General features: G+C 32.8%; 2 protein-coding genes across 2 annotated transcripts; both read right to left on the minus strand.

The window, feature by feature from the left end:
* Nucleotides 1–5,529: 5,529 nt before the first annotated feature.
* LOC125068535 (E3 ubiquitin-protein ligase RNF25) lies at nucleotides 5,530–11,923 on the minus strand. Its single transcript, XM_047677731.1, has 7 exons — nucleotides 11,752–11,923; nucleotides 11,380–11,683; nucleotides 9,785–10,003; nucleotides 9,226–9,342; nucleotides 9,031–9,147; nucleotides 8,328–8,437; nucleotides 5,530–8,089 (listed from the first exon to the last, which is right to left on the minus strand). The coding sequence occupies exons 1-7, from the start codon at nucleotides 11,769–11,771 to the stop codon at nucleotides 8,035–8,037; spliced, it is 942 nt and encodes a 313-aa protein (XP_047533687.1). The 5' UTR covers nucleotides 11,772–11,923; the 3' UTR covers nucleotides 5,530–8,034.
* Nucleotides 11,924–15,750: 3,827 nt separating this feature from the next.
* LOC125068534 (G-protein coupled receptor Mth2-like) lies at nucleotides 15,751–24,385 on the minus strand. The gene is made up of 8 exons (XM_047677730.1): nucleotides 24,014–24,385; nucleotides 22,291–22,462; nucleotides 21,591–21,788; nucleotides 20,186–20,264; nucleotides 19,794–19,975; nucleotides 18,551–18,710; nucleotides 17,926–18,108; nucleotides 15,751–17,323 (listed from the first exon to the last, which is right to left on the minus strand). The coding sequence occupies exons 1-8, from the start codon at nucleotides 24,308–24,310 to the stop codon at nucleotides 17,254–17,256; spliced, it is 1,341 nt and encodes a 446-aa protein (XP_047533686.1). The 5' UTR covers nucleotides 24,311–24,385; the 3' UTR covers nucleotides 15,751–17,253.
* Nucleotides 24,386–24,756: the final 371 nt, after the last annotated feature.

Below are 24,756 nucleotides of genomic sequence, written 5' to 3' on the forward strand. Positions count from 1 at the left end.
AACTGGCCGTCTGGCTGTATGATATCAGAGGAAGTGAGTGAAGCGGAACGCAGCGATAAAGACGTAGAATAACTATGTAAAAGTTGGATGCTTTATAGAGTTAAGATACAAAAAAGTAAAAATTAAGGCAGTGTACATGATGTTGCTATAATATAAAAATATATCATGCAGTTACATAATATATTTTGTGTCATTTAGAAAAAAAAAACAACTTGATATCGTGACTGTCCCCATACATGTTATTTAATATCGACTGTAAAAATTTAATATACCGTTTTGTTACAAATACTATTATTCGAAACAATTAGAAAAATAATTTCAAACCACTCGCGCAAAACTGTGTGCAACTCGATAGCTCAAGAAATTCGCTACGAATATTCACACTAGTGTTATTGTAATTTGCTTTTATTGTACATAAAACTGCCGATCACATAAGGTCCTCTATGTAACGTTTATTATCGAAAGATTTATCTTGTTTATCTGAAAAAATAATAATTTAACACATGCAGCTGAACATAACGCTAATTGCTTTTATTAGAACACATATGGTTACAACTCACGATTAAATGGACCAGAAAGACTTAATGACACCCACACTATAAGTAATCTGTTTGTTAAGTTGTTACTGCCATATTAAAAACAAAAAAAAAAAAACTTTTGTGAATTAAATGAAATTAAATAAAAATACAAATAGAGCTGCAAATGTTTATTGTATTATGTGCCTTCTTGATATTACTTAAAATAAGCGAAACACAGTAGAATTATTCCGTGAGAAAACACTTGAAGCTCGCCGCAGTACACGATCGTGGAATGTAAGAAACTGATATGCGACGTTGACTTTTAATAATTATAATATTGAAAGGATAGTCGCATAAAAATATCTAATTAAGTTGATTTTCAATATTTCACGAGTGAGACACGAAATGAATTATAGATTCATACTGCAATAAACGATCCCAACTAAATATATCATGTGATGAATGTACAGAAACACAAAACAGCACATACTTCGACTATAACTGCGAGAGTAGAGCATCCATGTCAATTAGTTTAATATCCAATGTAGAACTGAAAAATGTGTGAATGCGAAGGAAGGCTTTGAATTATATTCTTTAATAAAATTAGTTTGATTACTCTGCATTTACATTGTTCGTATTAGGAGTTGATTTCCCTACTTTTATAGATATACATAGATTATTTTACAAATGTAAAGCGAGGAGAAAACACTTAACATTGAGATCTTTCAAGGTTTCAACTATACAATGATCACAACCGCATCGACATCCGTTTAAAATATACAATCATGGTCAACAATAACAGCCCGTAAATGCATGTATCTCTCCTCTTTATAAGAAGTTTCGAAGCTTCTTCCACGACCACAATGTTATTAAACAGTACAAAAACTACACCTAGTTACACCTTAAGGTGTAACTAAAATTTTTTGTAAGTATCTTTACTTAAGTAAAGATTGATTATATCTTATTGATATAAAAACTAATTTATAAGCCGTGTATGAGATTAAATTGTGTTGATAAGCTTATTGAAAGTATTAGTTTTATTTTCTCTATCATCAATCAGGGTCGTCTTCTGACTACAGATGACACGCAAGTATAGAACTCAATCAGACTATTAACAAAGTTAAACATTCCTGTTTTTAATGCAAAAGGTGGATTTACAAATACAAAATTATATTTTTAACAAGCACCAAAGGTCGCAAACTTCAAACCTTCTCGCTTCCAACGATAACGAACCTTATTATAATCATATTACTCACCAAACATCCTCGGTTGTTTTATCCATATCCGTCGGCTGAGTCACGGAGACTCGGCGTCCTATACAATGTAAATAGAAAAGAAATTAATACCTACGCGCTTAACCTATACGGTAGATGACAGATATAGACATATCGACTCGACATTATTACGTTTTAATAACAGTAAATTATGGGTAAATTTATACATTTTCATTTAACTTGGGGCCCGATTCAACAAATTGTCATTTAAATTAGTATATTTTTTCTCCAGTTACGATGCAGTTGACGTTTATTTTTTGAGGAATAGAATCGAGGGTGTATCGTAACCTTTATAAATTTGTAGAATTCGCCCCTGATGACTAGCTCAGGGCAATCAGTAGTGACAAAGTCAAGAAGCCTCCACTCACCTATAAAGCTGGTTGCGGATGACCATGGCCAAGAAATCTTTAGAAATAAACAACGAAGTATAAGTACACCAACACTGTACTATATATTACATATATGGCCATTTTTCATTAAATAAGATTAAGGCCTTGATACAATTAGTTCTCATTAGTTGTTGACTTCCAGAGTTATTAATCATCATTACATGAGGAGAATTACTTTCGCCGATTTTTCACAGGTCTAAAATGTTTCTTTCCCAACCGGTAACATATAAGTGGGGTTTAATGCTTATTTATTAAATAAAAATTTTGTCTTAGACTTTAAATAAAAAATACCTTTCAGTAGCGCTCAAAACTAAAATAACAGCATCATTATAATAATCTAAGCTTGCTTTAAAACTGCCTTTAAACTATGGGTTACTTTGGATATCCGTCGTTGACCTTGATCGGTTGGGCGTTACCGATAAATAAGCCGCGTGAAAACCACACAACCCTTGTAGTCCATCCAGCACGTCCCGTATGGTGCGTATCGAATACGTAAAAAACAAGCCCAACTTTACTTTGTGTTATTTAATAGGTACTCCGATGTGAATAAAAAAATCGAATAATAACAAAATTCAAAGTTCTTTGCATATTTATTTACAAATATTATTACTATTTATTTTTAATATTTTTGAGTAGGGGAAATGCGGTATATGATGTAGGTTAACATAAATCTTTTTTAAGTTTTTCCGGTAAAATTTACCGATGAAAATGGAATCAATGTAACTCAAATTAAGCTATTTCGTGTATATCCAACTTTATCTCGACAGCCTGTTTATGTCTCATAGCTTACAGTATGGCTAAGCACTCCTTACCTTTAGAAGCTTTGGAGTTTCTTCCACACCGCTACACCAAAGTTATTTGGTAGTTACAGGTTTGGCAGACTTTCATCAGAATCATGTAGTATGTATTTCTTCATGTTTTTCGAGATGAAGTAACATAGAATTGAAGAAAATAGAGATTAGGGAACATATATTTTACTACGCATACGAAAATTTGATAGTGCTTGTCTGGAATTTAACGCATAATCTTCTGTTAAGATTCACATGTTCTAAGCATTGGTCTGTGACATACATTATTTAAATTTATTAGGTAACATAACACTAATTTCATACTTGTATTTACTATATTGTCTTTTAATTAGGAATTATTTGGATGAAAATATGAATTATATACTGATTCAATTATGAACATAATTATGCTTAAATTATCTGGTGTAGTGAATTTTTTTATAAAATATTCGACCATTTTAACACCTTATCATTTTTGACTTGCGTAGGATAAAGCTTTCGTTTTGTCGTCCTAATATTACCCCATTTCTTAGATTATAAACTTAAACCAATACTATTGTATAAAGCTGAAACTTATAGCTTTGTTCATTGGATAGCCCATCTGTTGATGAAGGTTATAATAGTAGGTATATATTATCACGCTTCGAACACAGAACAGTTTGTAATATAATAAACTTTGAAACGAATACATATATAATTGTAATGTAAATAAATTTAAATAGTTATATTTTTTTAGTTTTAATCGGTCTAAGCTGAGGTTTAATTTATTAATGACAATAAAATTAAAATATACTTTATTCTTCCCTTTTGAATCGTTATTTTCAGAATCGTGTTAAATTTAATGGGATCGCTTCGAATTATAGATTCTATTGAGAGTAATCGGTAGACTCGTGTTTTTTATCAGATTTTGTAATTATATACTTTTTTTTAATAAAATATCAAAACAAAGAAATAGGCTGGATCGTTAGATTTACAAGGTTGGCTTTAAAGGCCACGACTTAAGTCATATTAATAGAATATAGTCTATATTTTAGAGTGGACTCAGTACTAAAATAGATATATTTTTTAATTTTATAATCAAATTGCCGTCGAATCCTTTAAAAGACAAGTCAAAGAAAAAACTCTGACTAAGGTTTAATCATTTAACTATAATTCATGGAATCAAAAGAATGCGGCTTAAATTGTTACATTATACGAGGTCAATATACCAAACACCGGTTCAGGAACCATTGGGACAGGTCCATATTTGTCCAGGTCAGACATGCAAATGACCGCTTCTATCGGAAGCAACTGAAGGTTGGACGCCATATTTGTAACATGGCGGCCGCGAGCGTTCAAACGACCGCCTTCTTCTGAAATTAGGTATAGCTCTGTGGCGCATATGGGTTTTAAGATTTATTTTTTAAATATCAATATAATAATATATATTTTCATTCAAATATTGCAGTATATCTAGCCTATTTCGAAGTAGTAATAAAGAACGAACCTTAGATCAGCTATATTGTGCACTACTAACAGTTAAGATATCTTTATTTATAATACATCACTATTATACTTAACTACTTATATCTACTTTAATTTTACTTCCAAAGTTCCGACAACAACTTCGTCGACGCCGAAAGCGTCATTTTTTCGCAAATCCGTAATGAATATCAAATTAATGCAGCTCTCGACCAATGATATCGCATCAATTTGTTTTCAAATGTGTTTACTTGGCTTTTGTCCTCTTGTGGTTGGAATAGACTATAGGTTAAGTAATAAACATAGGTACATAATTTAATATTTTATTATTAATAGGATATTTTCAGAAATAAAACAACATTGTCTTTGGTAAGTTTATTGATCCATCAAATTCTACACACAGATAAAATGACACAAAACTGACAATATACCGATACACGTTTTACGTATGGAAATAAGCGTTTATGACGCATATAGACATTTAATGTTCTATACTACTTTATGTACTTGAACAAAAAAAAACTTATCATCTCATAGAGAAAGGCATATATTTTGCTGTTCAAGTATATAAATTTATCTATACGATAAAAAATTTTCAAAATTACATAATAATTATAAGCGATAGCAGAGATTCAAATTAAATTTCTAAAAATTGGATAACTATAGAAAACAAATGCTAGCTTTAAGTACATTTCCATCACCCAAATCTTACCCGCGTCATTAGAACACTAAAATTATAAATTTATTATTGCTTATACAGTGGAATGTAATAACAATACTAATACTTCGTGCTACAATTAATTTATATGGCAAGATTACAAATTATATAAATCCAATAGCGTTGCAACACTGGTATTTATTAATTTCTAATATAACGTAATAAACTTTTTGGCAACCCTTTTTTACTAGCTTCTTAATTGCTTAGTTTCGCTTGTTTAAATGAGTAGTTATTTAAACATATTAATAAATATACTTAATATAAAAAACTAGCTGCAAAGTTTATTAAATAAACATAACTATTAAATCTAAAACATCTTAATTTACCTAAAAAAAAAACAATTCCATATAAAACATAAATCAATTTAAAAAACAGTCCGTGTCTCCTTTCATTGTATTTAATATTAAATTATAATTCAAAAAAGAAATAAACAAATTTATAAATTAAATATCATTTACTGTAAATAAAAACAAAATACATCTAAAAATAATATTACTAAATATAACGTCGCCGGTAGTATACCCGTTTTATATTTAGGGATTATTTAAGAATCATTCCCAAGAAGAGTAATTAAACATGTTTAAATACATAAAAAAAATCCTTTCCTATTTCACAAATTACACTTCACTTGCTATCCTTTTTTAACATTTTAGAATAAATAGAAAAACACTTACACTTTTTGAATCAAATATAAATATAAAGAGAAAAGCTTAAAATGACGTTCCTCGTTTGATATATGTACTTTATATATAGACGCTAGTGTTTGAATCGTTTGTTTGACTTTTCTCCATTTTTTCACTAACACAGGAATCATTAGAAATAAGATGTTAGTTGCAACATCGTCCGCGTGAAATATTAAATGTTTGATGAACACAAAATTGTCGAATACGGTGGTAAATTATTTATGGTACTTGGGTCAATAGCCAGTGGTCACCACCTCTAATAGACATTGGCGATGGAAGAAAGATTAAATTCTCCTTATATCACCTATGGGAATCCCCCATAAATTTTGGGAACTAAGAAGTTATGTCCCTTTTGCGCGTCTAGACATACTGTGTATATATATTAAACGAGGTGCCCTAAATTGAACATAGTGGATAGCTTAATCAGCGAAGGCGCCGAGACGAACATTGAAACATTTAACATTTAGTACGTGAATCTAGGGATTGACTAGAATCGTCACAGGAGTGTGATATCTAGGAGTACAATGAATGACTATTAATTGAGGGTTTTGTGCCGCCCCACCGTCTTCCGTGGCTAAACCGGGTTTTCAATTATCGATCACCGTTCATCAGATCTTGCAACGATCTTGTAAGATGTAGTTAATGTTTTTTTTTTTTGGATTTTTTTTATAATTTACTTCAAACTCATCTTACAAGAACGTAACGATATTTGGATATTTTTAGGGATTTATTTGTGGTTTCGAAATTTTTATATTATACGGGCCTTTTGTGTGGGTTAAGTAACTCGAAATTGACTTTTTAAATTTCACATTCAACTAAATGCCAAAATTGTTACTTTCGTGGTCGGCTTGAATTGCAAATATATTAACACATAAAGGCTATATAATTTGAGGAATAGGGCAAGTACTTCAGCCTCGTTTTCAATACCAGTAATACATTATTCAATGTACTGTTGTTCGTTTTGATTTTATATTTTGGTAAGTTATATAAAAGTATACTCATTGTTCTAGAATGGGTCAATATTGGTCTTAATAAATTAATTTTGATTATAAGGCTAACTTTTAAACCATTAATAGTAGTTAGAACCGGTGTGACGATATAAGAATAAGTAAAACTAAATGAGCACTTGGTAAAATGTTGAGTTATTTTGTAAGAACTTGCTTTGTTTGTATTAATAGGTATTAGGTATTGATGAAAACCTACATTACGCTATTTCATGATTGTGTGTATTTTTTTTTTGAAATGTTATAAATATTAACTACAGTAACAGTCAATGTCGTATATATCTTTCCAACATTTCACGATTGTGTACTTGCGGTGAGTTTCGAATTGTTTTTACAGAATAGTAAATCCTGGCAGTTTAACTTAATGAGACAAATTTTCGAAACTATTGATGATAAAAATCGACTGATAAATTTTATACAATTTTTTTATGAATATGCAAAAAAGCTCCTAGTGTACTCGTAATTAGCAAATAAATTCGTTGCTTACTTATGAGGAATATGCAGCTCAATCGAATGTAGCTCACATGGTAGATAATACGTTTTGTAAATAAATTAGGTGTTTTTAGTGAACTAGGGTAAATCGTCAGTCTCGAATATAAAACCCGACTTTGGTCGGTCAACAAAATATAGGACCCTGTGTATATAAAAAATTCTGACACATATAAATATATTAATTTCGATGCCACAAATCTAGGATTCGCCATCGGAAAATTATTTATTGAATTCAGGAATTTCGGTTGTTTATTTTTAAAGCTTTTCATCGAGTCTATATAAAACAGGCACACGTCCAAAACTCGGTCGGATATTATCGATTCTTTTCCTTCCGATATAGCTTTCGCCTCGCGCAGACCGCAGCCGGTCCGACATCGAACTACCACACAGACAGTAAAAGTAAACATCCGAACCCCGCCACAATTCGAAACACGAACATCTGCTAGAGTACGAATCCGATTTTGATAAACAATAACCCGATAGCGAAAATCGATTATAGATTCGGACGCGGCCCGATAGTTTCCCGGGCGGTCGTGCGGATCTCGGTCACGGGGCGCCCAACGGTTGGCCCGAGGCCGGAGACCGAGAGCGCGGCGGGGAGTGTCGGGGAGGTAGATCGGTGACCGTCGAAAAGCGGATAGAGCCGGTTCGTCAAGGTGCGGAGTGGAGCGCTAGGCGGCGGGCGGGGCGCGTGCGCGGTAGGCGGGTCACCGCGCAGCGCCGCGGCCGCGCCGGCCCGGCTTGGCGCGCCGGTTGAACCCGCTGCCGGACGACGAAACCCGCGTTACATCGCTGATTAGGTTTGGTGGCCTCATGGCAATGTGATGTGCCAACATATTTTTGAGGTAAGGGTGATTTGGTAGTTTTTAAAGTGCTTCCGAATTTATCAGACGTGCCTCGGAAATTTGGGCCTTTTTGATTGGATGACGATGAATAAATTCAACTATAACTGTAACTCTATTTCGCTTCAGCATAAAAAATATATTTGTACATATCTCACCGGTATGGCCCACGGTAGGGCTGATCAGGCGTGTTATCAGTGGAGGTGCTGGGCACGACGCGCTCACTATTCGTCTCTCGCTGAGCACCGCTGGTAGAGCTCCTCGGCTCCTTTTAATGTTAAAAAAAGTTTAGGAGTCGGTTTATGAGTAGTCGTGAACAAAATTATAATTCAATAATTCGCATATATTGGCGCTGTATAAAATATTAACAAAATGCCAACAGTAAGTTATAAACACTAAACCAATTTACTTTTTCAGAAGGAGCAAAGTCCACATTATCATATTATATTGAAAGATGTATTTTTATCTTAATAACTAAAAAGTATCATCAGTAAACAATGCTATTACCAAAGCATAGTCATTTATATGAATGAGGAAGAGAAATTGACCAAGAATAGATCCTTGAGGGGTTCCCCTCACTAACAAGAGCTCTCTCTTTAAGCTTCCCTGGGAGATATCTTTCCATTTATATCAACCTTCTAAATTTTATTTAATATCGAGCATATTTCCAGTGTACTGTGATTCTATTGATTTCAATTAGTGTGCGTGAACCTACATAACTACTCAGAGCGTAGTAATACAACTCATACTCCAGCAGTTTACATTTCACACTCGTACCGTAGCCATTGGGTAGATGATTAGGGCGCGTCCTCGTGTATTGAACTATGTATAGCCAGCAAATTTTTTAAAATCGAATATTACCTCGTTGTCTGCGGCAGTAGAGATGGTCAGCAGCGGCGGCCCGTCGTCCCCGGAGCCCACCACTCCGCCGCGCTCCACCTGCCGCGCCAACATCGCCGACATGCGCGCCTGCAGAGCCTGGGAATCACACAATATAATAACAAAATATAATATTCGTATTTTTGTATAGGGTCAAAATAGTTTTGAATATTTTACCTTTAACTCAGCAGTCAAGCGAAATGGTGGAGCGTTTATGGATTCAATTGGTGGAGGAGCTTCCTCCAGGGTCTTCACGTCGAATGATATTGCGCAGCGGCAAACAGGGCATGTTTGCTATGGAAATAAAAGTGTACATTACCAATGTATTACCAATGTATCTTATCTTATCCTAACTAATACTACAAATTGAAAAGTGGGTTTGTTAGTTTGGTTGTTACGCTTTTATGTCTTTACGAACTTGCAAGTTGACAGGGATATAGAAAAGTACTTAGAGTAATTAAGACCTGCACGTCCCTCTATAAGCCCCTCCCCCCCAATAGTATATATAATATAATAAGGATTACATATTTATATGAACACACGTGTTTCAATCATCTTCCAAATCTTGGGACCTTTCTGGGCTAAAGTTGCCAAAAATCAAGATCAATGGTGACAATTGGGGTACAGGAGGATTTGTTAATATGGACACAGAATGTATGTAGAATGAATGTAATTATTGTATGTTTCTATGTATTTATATTCGTGTTAATAAATGGTAGCAGTTCTTTGTTAATACCTGGTATGGTAACGATTGAGCCCTCTGCCAGTTGGGCAGCTTCTCATACTCCTCCATATAGTACTTCTTGCTGTTAATCAAATGCTTAGCCAAGCAGTTGCTGTGGAAATGATGGTAGCAAGGCGTCTTTATAAAGACGTCGCCCTTGACAAAGCCATGAAGACAAATGACACACTGACCACTTGGTAAGTTCCATTTAGTAAGATATTCACGGACAATCTGTAATAATGTTTTTAAATAAAATAATAATTCAAATGTATTTATTTGCAAAGCTGTAGACACGTTTTTGATATTACAATAACTTTAGCCAGCCTTAACAAATAGAAGATCAGTGGCGGATGCAGGTTTCATGTGAGGGTAATTTTTAAAAGCAAAGTAAAAAATGTATGCAACTGTATTTTGTTTTAAGTTGCTTGCTAAAAACTTTAATTAAAATAATAATTATCAACTTGATGCTTAAAGAAAGAATTTAAATTGCTTTTGGGTTTGGCTTAGCTCTCTCTCTGAATCAGCCACTGCATAAGTTATTTATTTATTTTTATTTTTATGATATAGGTAGGCGGACAGGCATATGAGCCATGGGTAAGGGCCCATAGACAAGGGTGATGTAAGAAATATTTACTATTCCTTACATCACCGATTTGCCACCGACTTTAGGAGCTGTTGTGTCCCTTGTGCCTGTAGTTACACTGGCTCACTCACCCTTCAAACCGGAACAGAACAATACTCAGTACTGTTGTTTGAAGGTAGAATATCTGACGAGTGGGTGGTACCTACCCAGAAGGGCTTGCACAAAGCCCGACCAAGTAAAAATATATAGCAAATATATTATATCTTATCATAAAATAACATCTCCATATCTTATCAATCGATTTAATTTTAAAATCGAGCATTTTTTTCAGTTGATATTTAAGTAAAGATTTCAAATAATTACATTTTTAATATCATTCGGTAAGTTACATAATATTTTGTTATAGTTAGGACTTATGATTATATGTATTAGCTCTGTTATTCATCATTTTTCTAAACAAAAGACTAGAAATATACAAAGAAAGCAAATAAAGCAGTGAACACATATCTATACTAATTATTTCTCAACAATTTATTGATTAAATTAAAAATAGCATTGCATTTGTTTGATTTTAATACAAGAACAGTTTAAAACACACCAAGCTCAGAGCATTTTGCATATTACAATTTTAAACTCTTCAATTGTTTATTTATTAATAATTTTAAATAAATAAATAAGCAGAGCAGTAAAAATAAAATTCTGACACTTATTAAGTTTTACTTTACAGGTAATTTACTATTTTACTTAATTTAAATAATTCTTTACATGGTAATTTTGAAAGAAAATCTATGTTGTAGATAAAAAGTGCGCATTAATTTCTTTTTATAAGAATGCTACTACTAATAATACTTCTTCAAAAAATAAATCTTATACATTATAAAAATATGTTCTATTTGTAAATTATTTTGTAAAGATAAAATATTGTATGTATTTTTACTTAATTAGCATTAATTAAGAAATTATTGATAATTTGATAAAAATAAATTTTTCAATTTTATTTAGAAATAAAGAAAGGAAAACTTACCTCAATCAATTCGAAAACAATCGGATTTCCGACATGTCTATCCAATTTCTCCTTAATTTTCAAATCGATATCAGATAACAACGAATCATCCAGACCTCTCGAGTTCTTTAGGAACACCTCGGGGCTACTTTCAGGGTAATCTGGGGTTAACTTGACCACCAGCGTAACGCATACATACTGCAGATCGATTTGATCCCCAGTCGATGGATGTACCACGGTCTCAATTATTGGCACCCCATCATCATGCTTTACAGCAAGGTCTTCGATCAGTATAGCTTCAAGAGCTTCGATTTCGTCGTATACTCTGGAAAATATTTATAATATAAATTATGAAAACATTAAACCTCAAAGGCAAAATAAAAACTAACACACCTCATATCGACAGAGGCCATGGCGACGGCTGAGGGCAGACTGGATAGATTTAAATCTGGGCTAGGTCTTGGATAGTTTTTTTTTTACAAGTGCATTCAGTTCAGGCAGGCGCAATGCAGTCGGTGCAGCAAACAGCTGGCCCCCGGGCCGAATCGAGAAAATCAATCATACTAAATATCCACAGATAAAACAAGGGGCACAGTGGCGCTACCAACTGTAGCGTTATATAAGTGATAACAAAGTTTTACAGATAATAAATATTCCTTTAGCAATAGGACAAAAAATATTAATTAACATCTAAAGTCTTATTTCACTAATGTAATGTATTATTCTATTTATTATATTATGATAATTATGACTATGTTTTTTTTAAGCAAATATTTAGTGTTAACTTTACTTCATATTTTCTTTCATAGGAAACTTCTACTTGATAAATAACATAATTATAGACGAGGAATAGTAATTCATTAAATTTTATATTCGTATTCAGGAAGTCATAATTAATTAAATCATTAAATTTAATAAACTACTTTTTACGGTTTTGATGAAATGGTTGTACCTGGTTCAAGAACTATTTTGTTAATCATTTGAAGATAGTGGAATGCTTGGATAAAATGGTAGATCAGCTGGGTCGAGTACTCTCTACGTAACCAGGAGTGTTGTGGAGGCATCCATATTGGCTTTCTTCTATTTATACATCAGATTTGATCTCACATGTACGCAGACCTTATACAGCTTTTGATGAGAGTGAATACATATCATACATTTGTGCATTGCATAAAAATATAAATTGAGATTAGATTTAAATTCTAATTAGTATTTGGTGATGAGAACGTGATCTGATTCTTAGCTGTTATTGAGTTATTATGATTATTTGGTATCGATTTTGTTTTATCAAACTATAATAAGAATTTCTATCGAGGACTACACTATTCCTGTGGTTTCATTGTTTTAAAATCTTGGTGTCTATTTGAAGGATCCTTACTATTTAAGGAACATGTTCAAGAAAAAAAAAATACTAATGGTTACACTTCGCTTAAGAAGCTCTATAAATTTCAACCATTTCTAAGCAGTACCGTTAGAAGTAAGCTAGTAAGTAGACACATTAGTACTCTCTCCTTTGGATTATTGTGACTTATTAAATGGACCGTATCTTTTGATCAAACCGAAAAGAAATATATTTTTTCAATAATAACCCACGCTGCCCTTACACGCCTCCGTAATGTATATAATTTAAATAAACATAATATCCCAATATATTTATCAGGTAAATTGACTGAATACTGTAACGTCCCTCAAATCAAACACTCAGTTGAGGGCAACTTAACTTTGAGTAGCACCTATATTTAAATTGTATTCTCAAACCACACTCATGCAATTTGAAGGCGTGATTAGCAGAGTCCCTCAAATGTTTGTTAGATGGTTAAATGCCACCGATAATAAGAGACATCGGTCTTCACACATTTGAGCTTAGGTAGTTATGTACTGCCAGAAATGTCCGGTGTGGTCTTAATCTCAATATTGGATCTATTTGGAATTTATTCTGTCTTTTGTTACATATAACTTGCCGCTGGTGTTTTTATGCAGGCGTTATTATTTTTTATTAATCTTTGGTACTTTTCTGTTATTTCTTTAGCATAAGCGTGTATTTAGTTTTAGGTACCTATACAAATTATATGTTGTTTTGGTAGCATTTGTATAGGCGCGGACTATATTCCATTTTCCCCAGAAGTTTTTTTTTTAAATTAATGTATACTAAGATGATTTTTGGTTTAATTTTTTCTCAGCATTAATAAAATTGGTAAATGAATATCTTTATAATTAGTATTATGGTAATAAAACTATTTTGATCTTCATAATATTCCTAAAATGATTGCTATGTTCGAAACACGTTTCTCAAAAGTTCGCATATTTGTGATAAATAAAAAAAAGTTACTAATCAAAATCAAAATATAGGTACTTTATTCAAGTATGCTTTGCAAGCACTTTTGAATCATCATTGAGCAAACTGTATTAAGTGAAGCTACCACCGGTTCGTAATGTAGATTCTACCGAGAAGAACCGGCAAGAAACTCAGTAGTTAGGTACTCTTTTTCAACATTAAAACAGTCATGTTAGTTAAATGCAATTATATATGTATGTAATAAATCCAGCCTGGAAGTGAACAAGTATTAACTCTACGCTTTTTTATCATCTGTATAATCTTGTGTTGAATAATATGCCTTCTTTACCAATGCACTTTTTACAAATGATTTGAATTTATGAAACGACAAAGTTTAAAATGTCTGCGGAATTTTATTATTGAAACGGATACTTTGCTCCAAGAAGGATTTATTGACTTTGCGGAGTCGGAAACTTGGCGTTATAAGCTTATCCTTACTTAATGTGTACACACAATGATTATCACTTATTTTATCAAAATGTTCAATGTTACTATAAATATACATAATATTGTTGTGACGCAACACATATTCCTACTTTGTTTAAAACATCCCGAAGAGAGTTTCTAGCTCTAAAATTTCTCTTCTCTCTTATGTAAAATAAAAACAGATTATCTGCAGCATTGCCCCAAAGTAATATGCCATATGACATAATACTGTGAAAATAACCAAAATATACCAGACGAGCGGTAACAATATCAGTTAGTTGTCTAACATTTTTAACCGCGTATGCTGCGGAAGGAGGAAGACTCAGCTTTCTGTCAGGGACGATAAATGAGGACTCTTCTGAAGTTTGGAATCCAATGCTATTCCTAAAAACACCGTAGTAGACCGTAAGCTGCATCGGGACGGCTTCCGTTAAAAGATATATTATAATTTTGTTTTCTAGCATTAGGCAGGGTGAAAACTACATATTTGTTTTTTGAGCATTCAAAACTACATGATTTACTGTAAACTAATCGTGTATCTGTTGTCATATACCGTTCACATCGTTACAGTCAGTTATTTTCCTGTCGACCTCAAAAATTAGTGAAGTATCGTCAGCAAACAACACTATATCACAATTATCTTTAACATAAAAAGTAAGATTATTTATATACATATACTAGAAATAGAAAAGGCCCCAAAATTTATCCCTGTGAACACCCATTTTTAACGTGGATCCAGAAGTCTTTATTCCATTAATGAAAACATGTTGGACTCTTTGACTTAAGTATGAAGCAATGGGATCAAGAGCTACCTTTAATACCATATTTGAGCTTATAAAGAAGCGTCTCTTGTTCTACACAATCAAATACTTTAGGCAAATCACAGAATACTCCAAGAGCATTCTGCGATTTTTCCCAAGCATTGTAAATATGTTTAAGAAGTGCTACTCCTGCATCAGTTGTCGAGCGACCTCTTGTAAAACCGAATTGCTCACTATGAAAAATAGTATTTGTATCAAAATTGATGAGAAATTGATTTAATCCAATACTCAGTGAAATAAAATACATGAGTTTTATAACACTCCGAAAATAATTCTATTTCATGATCTTTGCCCTGTATATTTTGATTTATAATATATAATATATAAATAAGAGGGCAGAGATTTTGTCATTTTATTTAGTTTTAAACTATTAATATTAATATCTTTACTTTTATCAGTGTTAATATAAATTAGATTATTATTTTTATTATACATATGATCCTTGGTAACATTACTTGGTAACATAAATTAATTATTCATATTTTAAGCAATTAGGTTACCAATTTGTCAACTGAATTTTATTGGTAGGTTGGTACATAGAGTACTCTGTACTCTGTCAACCTAAATCTATAAATTAAATTATTAATGTCAAATAACATAAAATCATTGCTATAATGTCGAGTCAAATGGTATAAACATACATTTAAGTCATTAATATATAAATTCTGTGCATCTGTCAAGGTATGCGAATATGGATGATCATTATAATGAAAGTTTTACACGACGCCCAATGAAAAAATATGTATATGCCAAATCAATTTTCCCGCTTTCACGAGTATCCGTTCATGTTGCCAGATTAAAAAGATTACATTTATTTCAATTTATTTATTTATCAAAACTGAACACATATCATTACAGGAAATATATGTCACAATTTGATAATACAGCATGTTTAATAGCAATATTTCAAATAACCATAATATTTCAAGTTATTATGTTATATAGAATATAGTCCAGATCTTTGTCAGCTCACTCAGACTGCAACAAAACAAATTCGTCCTGTCGGCTATCACGTTGAGGGCACGTAACGCGCACGTCAGTTGCGCCTCCTTGAGCAACTTGGTTCGCTCGTCAGCAACGACGGTCGATGTCTCCGCCACACGTATCTATCTGGGGCCCACAGACTCACTGGCTTAACTGCTACTGGGAGTTGATTCGTCCTAATGTCAACAATACGGAGCGTTCGCAATGTCACCTCCACCTCAAGCTCCGATGCGAATCCAACGTCACCAGACGTGCCCCCGCCACACTCACGCGTACATCGGCACCCTCCGATGTGTTACTCTGAGTGAACCCATAATACGTTTGAAAATATCAATGATTCTAAACAAAGTCATATACTCATTTTCACTATTACCCGACGGTATGAACACTACAAATAATAAAAACAAAAATCTTTCGCACATGAATACGGCCTTACAAACCAGTTCGAACGCTTGAGCAACGATGTCTCGATGCTGTCTATACCTAATAATCATATAGATAATTCATATAATCTTTAATATTCGGAGCTATTTAATAAGAATTAGCTCGAGCTTAGAATTAATAGAAAAATTAAGCTAAGTACAGTCTGTTTGCACACGAAAATTAAAATAGTAATTACTAATTATGACACACTCTCTTAACTACTGTAATAATTCTCAGAAAAAATCTTACAGCTGTTGTGGTTATGCTCTCCAGAAACGTACATATAAGATTAACAATAAGTCGACAAAAGTAATCAATCACAAATGTGGGAATCCGTTCATGTGAAGTAAACTCCGGGCTCCAAGTGACGTCTATCCTGAGATGTCTCCTGTGAGATTGTACCTCGTCTTACCACCCAACACAAAGGGTGCCTTTTTATACAAATTCCCATTATTTTAGTCCCTACCTGAGTGAGCTCAACCGGCGCGCCGTCCGTGCACTATAGCGGCTGCCAGTCATGCAAATGAGACGGACATGTTGTTCTTGCTCAGAACTATTGCCTACTCTTTTATCTATATTAATTTAGGACAAAATTAATTAACTCAACAATCTCAGATATTTTCTTATCATTAAAAAACATTAATTATAAATCAACAATCTCATAAAACATACACTTACAAAAAAAAAATAACTCCACATAGAACGTTCTCTGATATTAATTTCATATTATTCGAGTTAAGCTAAGCAACGCTTGTTAATTTTACATTAAAATTTTACATCTCTTTCATATTAATCATTTTGCGTTGTCGTCATACGCAACAAATACAATGGGTTCGACCCTAAATAAATATAATGTCTATTTATATAGAACTAAAATATCTTTATAGATATTTTTTGGTAAACGTTCTACCAAGAACTCGACGGAGTTTGCAAGATAGCCGATGATTTGTATGAGGCGGCAGGGCGGCAGAGAAACCTAAAAAAAAAGTATAGCGTAACCAATACTCTACTAAAACTGTAGCCAAAATAGTCCAGGGGATAAGTTCAGATAACAAGTGGATTGATCGGTTCATCAAGACAGGCAAGCACTGTGATTTAATATGCTTATTGTGTTTTCAATGGTTACATAAAACATCACTAGAAAACCTGCATGTATCGGATGACATTATGCCACGCATATATCTATCATTTTGATTTGAGTAATTCGACTGCCTTGTTGGTCTTCTGGCTCATTTATAAGTCCATAGATCCTGGAGCTCATCAAAAGCAAAGCAAATCCTTGCTAACAGTAAAATTAGGATTAGCACTCACCTTTCAAATCCAAACACAACAATACCAAGTATTGCTGTTTGGTGGCAGAATACCAGATGGGTGGGTGATACCTACTCAGACAGGTTTACACAAAGGCCTACCACCAAGTAAATATGTACAGTTCAAATAAAAATTGATTAAGAGGAGACCACCTTAGACCTATACTATATATACAGCGGAGCGAAAATCATCAAAATCGGTTCGTGAACTAAAATATATATGAAACCTGAGAACCTCTTTATTTTTGAAATTCTGGTAATAACTTACCGTTTAGCCAATTTGATTCGAATGTCCTTCTTACATACGAATATGAAGAATATTGCAATACCAATGAACATATTATATGCATCAGTAATATACCACATCATCAAATTCGGTATAAATGAACTGATTACTTCTGTAATCCAGCTTATTCCCATGACAATAGATAGCTTTAAATAAACCAAGAATCTGTGAAATAACAAAAATATGAAGCATGTTACCAAATCTTTATTTCCTTTGCCTTTTATTAAAGACTAACTTCTAGGTTTATATCACCTTCATTAATGAATACATATGATATAGGTGATAACATTTTAATATTGTAGAGTTCTTCGGTGAAAGATATTGCCAAAAAGTCTAGCTGTATATAATCATACTCCATTCCACGAAACTAGCTCCAAAAGAGAATTGCACTTGTGTACGAATTGTTTAATGCGCGCGACATTCATTGCCCAAATCATTACTTATGTTTGTCTTACATGCTAGATTCGTGTCTAGCGGTATGCATCGACCAATGAAGTTTCGTTTTTTTTTGAGTATTTTGTTCCCTAGAAGGCTCATGGAATGGCTTAAAGTAGTATGATGATATTTCTATAAATACAAAATTTGTGTACATAGTTTTAATATTTACCTTTCTTTTTGCTTGCGATGTTTGTTTACGTTATTGTGATTAAGCATCTGCGTTTCTCTTCCAAAACACCAAAAGTTATATGCCGTCACCAGAAAGAATATCCAATTACTAGAAATCCACAACATCATTGGAATATCCATGTACAATAATTTTGCTTTATCTTAAAAAAAAAAAATTGTATAGCGAATCTGAATTTAATATTATTGTTAACTGGGCATCATTTTGAATTATGAATTTAACGTTTCATCTAGCATATTTTCGATCGTTACATGTCAACAAATGAGTTGGTCCAGTCAATTAAGATTCTAAATTCAAGACGTGAAAAAGAGGGAGAGGGAGCTGGTAGATGATTTTTCTGTGCTATTTTATACTCGAACAATCTAGGTCTACCTTGTCTTCACTTTATATTTATTTGAAATATTATACAAAACGTAAAATTATAACAATAAAAAAGTCAGACATCTAACGTCTGCCTCATCTATTTACTTTATTTACAGAAATATGAACAATCTTTCTACTATTGCTAGAACTTTTAAGCCTCTTTAGATGCGACCCAAGTCTATTAATTTACAGCCAAACAGCTTTGCATTGACTGGTAAGTGCGTCACTGTATTTCACGCACGTAGGCACTAACCAAATGTTGTCTATAATATTTTTCCTCATTGCCACGCAACGAATATCAGTCTCAGTAACCTCAACTTATGACGCTTGGTATTACCGTATTAATTAAAAAAGATATAATATTAATTAAAAAAGTAATTACAATAGACCTAATAAATATTAATAATCATTTTTAGATTATTGGTTATTAATTCAGAATATATTTAATTAAAATAATAAGCTAGCTTAGAGTGTCCCCAGACAATTATAATTGTGTGTTTAATACATAAAGTTTATTGGTGCGTCAATAAAGTTTATTTACTGCGGTGTCTGTGTTGGGTGTGTTTTTAATAACTGACAATTTATTTTAACTGGGTGTAGGCTTCTCTAAGGGGAAATATTTCAAGCTAGTCCCAGCGAAATGCAGGTCAGGGCGCCACATGCACATGTATACACTTGTGCTAGAATAGTTGAAACGTGGAGATTTGTCGTTTACCCTTACCGTCGTGGAAGAGATGAATTATAAATGCAAACAAAGCTCACAAAACTTTAGTATAGTCTGTGTTCAGATTAATGTGTTCTATTCACTACGCAATATCGTCTGTTTAATTGTTAAACATATTTTAATTTTCTTCATATTTACCTGCTAGAAAGCATCCGTTTAGTATGATATTAGGTTTGACAATACTTTCTGGTATCTCAGATACGTCTATAGCGATCAAACCTATGGCCATTGTGAGCGGTATGCCCCAACCGTAGATACAGTAGATGGTAAACTTATAATGTCCTCCACGGCGACGTACTGTTCGTCGAGTAGTCATTCTCCTGGGTAAATTAATAATTCATCATGACTACATATATTAGACAATTGAAATTAATTATTTTGAAACTTCATTGTAATTATTGTTTTCAGATGGTAATCAGTCATCTGCATCCTTAGACATAGAATCAGCCAATCAGGAGATGATAAATATTCTGGTGCTTGTATAAGTAACAGATAAACTTATCTTATAAATTAATGTTAATATTTATTACCTTAATGTCCACCAGATGTCAAAAGACATGACGTTCATCCAACATAAAGCAGACAAGAAAAAGAAATAAATGGACGCAGCTGAAAAGTGAGAAATTATTAAGTCAACATTTTATAATTATATAATTTATATTACATTATATTTTATATAATTTCATAAAGAACATCTAAGCCAATTCTTATTAACCAGTTTGCACAAAGCGTTATGTAGAGACTGAGGGAACAGTACAAATGGTACAAGTGGAAATGGGCAGCAGTGGACGAATGCGGGCTGATGTGTACGTGTGTGTGTGTGTGTGGTTGTGTGTGTGTGTGTGTGTGTGTGTGTGTGTGTGTGTGTGTGTGTGTGTGTGTGTGTGTGTGTGTGTGTGTGTGTGTGTGTGTGTGTGTGTGTGTGTGTTATGATTTGTAAACAGAGTTGTTGCTCATCCTGACCTCGGACATTCAAGGAAAGGTTGGAGACTCTACACTCGAAGTGTAAGACGATTATATTTACCTAGGATAGACATTCCGTTTAGGTAGGTTCATCATAGAATTGATTGGTCTTTTGTAGGTCTTTTTTACTATTTTTTAATACTCGGCATTTTACGCTCTCTGCAACAGTTGCAGCGAAGGGGGTACGGGGGAACACGCCACGGATGGCCCGCACCGATGCTTTAGTCTTAAGGTAAACATTGCCGAGGTCAGAGAGGGGGAGTCGAGCGCTCCTAGAAAACACGGGCTTTCCGTAAGGATGCGCCCACAATCATGTTGGGCTCTGAGGGATCTTTCCTCTGTTGTTCTACTTTTTTACCCGCCATTAGTGTCGCTGGGGCTAGGGATTTCCTCGGGATAGCGAAAAATAGCGAACCTTAGAGGCGTCACGTTAGCATGAGTATGGTATCTCATGACAACCTTTGATGAGACAGCGTGGGTATTCCGCCGCATTCGGTAAGCTTCACATAGCTTATGAGGGGAAACGCCCTTTATTAAGTGCATCATATTAAGGCTAACGGTCACTCGAAGAGCAATGGAGAGGGCTATGCTTGTAGTTTTCCTGCAAGCTAGAATTAGAAATGACGAAATCCGTGGGCATACCAAAATAACTAGCATGGCCCGAAAAATTGCCGATCTGAAGTGGACGGGACACACAGCTGACGGCCGCTGGGGCAGAAACTTTTTTTGTGGTGATTACGAACTGAAAGACATAGCGTGGGCAGATCTCCAGGGCGTGGAAAGGTAGGTGGGTAAGGGTCGCAGGGAGCCTCTGGTTGAGACTGCAAGAGGCCTGATGATGAGTTGATAGGTCAACGAACGTATCAAGTGAATGGAACTCTTATTGTTAATTGATTTAAATATAAAAATTATGAATGTGATGAATCAAAATATAGATTTGCAATAAATAAAAAATAAAAATGTGTTACTTACTGAATCCATAACAAAAATTTTCAGAAACTTGGACACTTTTATTGTTAGAAATAATTTTCAACGTCGCCAATAAAACAAAGGCACTCATTAAACTGAAGAGAATGGCCATGAGAATTTTGCCTTTTAGATTCCTTAATTCTTTCAGAAGTGCATAAATTATGAGCACCAATAACAAGAATATGCTGGATGTTAACAGAGCTATGAAATTTATTAAAGATTAGGATAGATTTCAAAGTTCACATTGTTATTAAAGTCTTCTTCTAAGATTATTATAAGTTATAATATATATTTTGTAATTTCAATGAAACTTCTATTTGATATCCTATATCATAATTTATTTTCTCGAATTGTTTCAATACATCAACAATAAAAACCATTATATGAAATTCTGCCATATTTGTATCAACTCACATTGGAGTAGCTCAAGAAAATGTCCTAATATAGTACTGATAATACTTATTTATCCTCACAATTATACATTAAATTTATGCAAGAAGTTGCAGCGTCGAAGCTGGTTTTAGTACATAAGTAGCTGCGCTTCGGGGATTCACCCTCTAAAAATTAATTCTATCGTTATGATAAGCGTGAACTTCATGTTCTTGTGTTTATATAAACAGTCTTGTTAACATTGATATTTTGGTGGATTTAATTTAGTCACCTTCTATAATTTGAACGAGAATTAATGATAGTTAACTTTTACCTGAAATTTCAAAAACCGTATCTTTCTGAGGTTCTTCTTCAAATATTGCACCGAATATCGGTGAAAATTTGTCCGATGTTAGTTCATAGTCGACACAAAATTTGTCATTGTCTACTGTATTCACCTTGAGCGGTGAATTTGGTTGTTGTAGAAGTAAATCGAGATTTCCATTCTATAAAAATAATAGTTGCTTTAAAATATATTTACAACAATATTATTATATAAACTGAATAATATAGCTAATTAAAAAAAAATAAAGTTTTATAAATTTCGCGCAGATAAAGCCAGTAATCATATAATAAGTTCAGCTAGTAATCATATAAAGATAGGTAAAGAGTGAGTTGAAACATTAAGTTTCTGATTTCGCAAAATCAATATATCCTTCTATCTAATTGTTTGATATTCATTTATACACAAATTTATTAACAGATATTCTTGACGAGATTTTTTTGTGTGAAACAACATTATTTTACATAATAAATATATAATGTCATGTACATTTAAAACAAAGTGTTTCTTTTTTTAAATATGACGACACATTGCCGTTATCATTATTTTCTGTATCCATCTGTGGTTGCCGAGCGATCGTGGGTAGGCAGGCGAGGAGAATTAAAACCACGTGTTTTAATTCTAGGTTTAACAATATAACAGTAATACAATCAGCACTTTTGATATTATAATAAAGTAACTACGCTCCGCATTATTCCCAATGTTACAGTCAAAAGTGTCATTATCACTTTTTTTCGTTTCTTGACACTCTCAAAACACAGTGGCCCGTCAATTATATATACCAAAAATAGTATAGGATCCGAAATTGATCCCTGTGGAACACCTATTTTAACTACAGGCGCAAAGGACGTTATTGTAGTTCTACAAATTTGTTGGAAGTTAGGTGTGACGTAATTATATTATAAGATTTACTTTAAACACCATATTTTTTAAGTTGAGACATAAATATATATAAAAAAGACATTTATATATATATAAATGTTTTTTATGCTACTTATTCACACACTCCAAAAAAATAAATATATACTATTTTTTATATTATGTGAATTATCTCTTTTTGAAAAATGAATTGAACGAGACGTTCATTTCAAAATAATTTTGAAAAATATTTTACAAGGCGTTTATGACGCCTTAGCCGTTCACTAGGTTTCTGTCAGTTATTTAAATGAAAATACTAAAATAAAGTTTAGCTCATTATAAATAAAATCTATTGAAAAAACCTAAATAATCATTACTGATATTTGACTTTATAAACGAATTATCTTAGGTGCCAATTATAATGAGATTACCAGTGTCCTTAAAGGTTAGTAGGTAGCCTTATATTTTTTTTGTAGAATTTGCGTTTCATATTGCAATTAGAAGACAAATTTTGACGGCAAAATTTAAAAATAAAATTACTCAAAGCGTAAGCACTCATGGGTCAATCGATTTTAATATTTACGCACAGATTTATTTATATATATTAACTGTGTTTATATCCGATATATTATAAGTATTTTAGTAATTTATTATGATACTTATGTTATTTCATTTTCTATACAATTGAAAATAAAACCCATAAAAGTATATACAGAAAAAATAATGCAATAGGATCATTGTGCTGTCGGTGGCTTGACTATAGTAGTTACACCCATACGCAGACGCAAACGCAAATATTAATTGTTATATCTCATTAATTTTATATTTTAATAAATATTTAAAGAAAAGTAATTACCTCGATTATGTAAAAATGTAAATTTGGTAAATTAGGAATGATATCCCTAAAATTTCCAGAAACAATTTGAAAATTATCCCTCAAGCTTCCGATTCTTGTTCTATTACTATTATATACATCGATATCTGAAAAATCCTTATCAAATGTTGCGTTGGATTTGCACTCAAAATTATGTACATAATATTTTGCGGGACAACACTTTGATATATACGGTTTTGTATCAGATTTTTGTAACTTTTCACTAGAATCACTTATGAGAAGAAATATAATAAACATAAAAAGTAATTTATAATACATTTTGACGTGTGGTTCGTTTCACTATACACGAACAGTCTACTAACGAATAGTCTATAAACGACATTATCAATTGTAGTGACTCAAACGTTCCATTGTTATTGAAATAACAGTGCTGAGTACTGTTTCTTATCGACTGAAGAGTATTAGCCTAGTATTATCCTTATTCCTAATAAACATTATAAATACGAAAGTAATTCCATAGATATACTTCAAGTACCGGAGCCTTCCCCAGTAATATCTTTACATAGGCAAGTTTTCTTTCATGGAAATTATCTTAAGGGTGTGAAAATGGAGATAGAAGTTTCTTTGGGTAATCAATCATTTCTTAATTAATTAATATAAAACTCAACACATGTACTACTACTATGTGTATTAGTACACATGTACCTATGTGTATTTTTGACTAATCAGGTTAATTAGAAGATTTTTTTTTACAAGGACTTTGT

The sequence above is a fragment of the Vanessa atalanta genome, chromosome 13, assembly GCF_905147765.1.
Source record: "Vanessa atalanta chromosome 13, ilVanAtal1.2, whole genome shotgun sequence".
NCBI lineage: Eukaryota > Metazoa > Arthropoda > Insecta > Lepidoptera > Nymphalidae > Vanessa > Vanessa atalanta.

Bases quoted from the DNA above. Each gene is read 5' to 3' on its own strand.
- LOC125068534 (XM_047677730.1), bottom strand. From the start codon at position 24,310: ATGTATTATAAATTACTTTTTATGTTTATTATATTTCTTCTCATAAGT. The intron at 22,463-24,013 runs GTAATTACTTTT...TTATTTTTATAG, and splicing joins TACATTTTTACATAATCGAG to AATGGAAATCTCGATTTACT. The intron at 17,324-17,925 runs GTAAGTTATTAC...CTTTTTTTTTAG, and splicing joins CGAATCAAATTGGCTAAACG to GTTTCTCTGCCGCCCTGCCG.
- LOC125068535 (XM_047677731.1), bottom strand. From the start codon at position 11,771: ATGGCCTCTGTCGATATGAG. The intron at 10,004-11,379 runs GTAAGTTTTCCT...ACATTATTACAG, and splicing joins TTGTTTTCGAATTGATTGAG to ATTGTCCGTGAATATCTTAC. The intron at 9,343-9,784 runs GTATTAACAAAG...TTATTTCCATAG, and splicing joins CTCAATCGTTACCATACCAG to CAAACATGCCCTGTTTGCCG.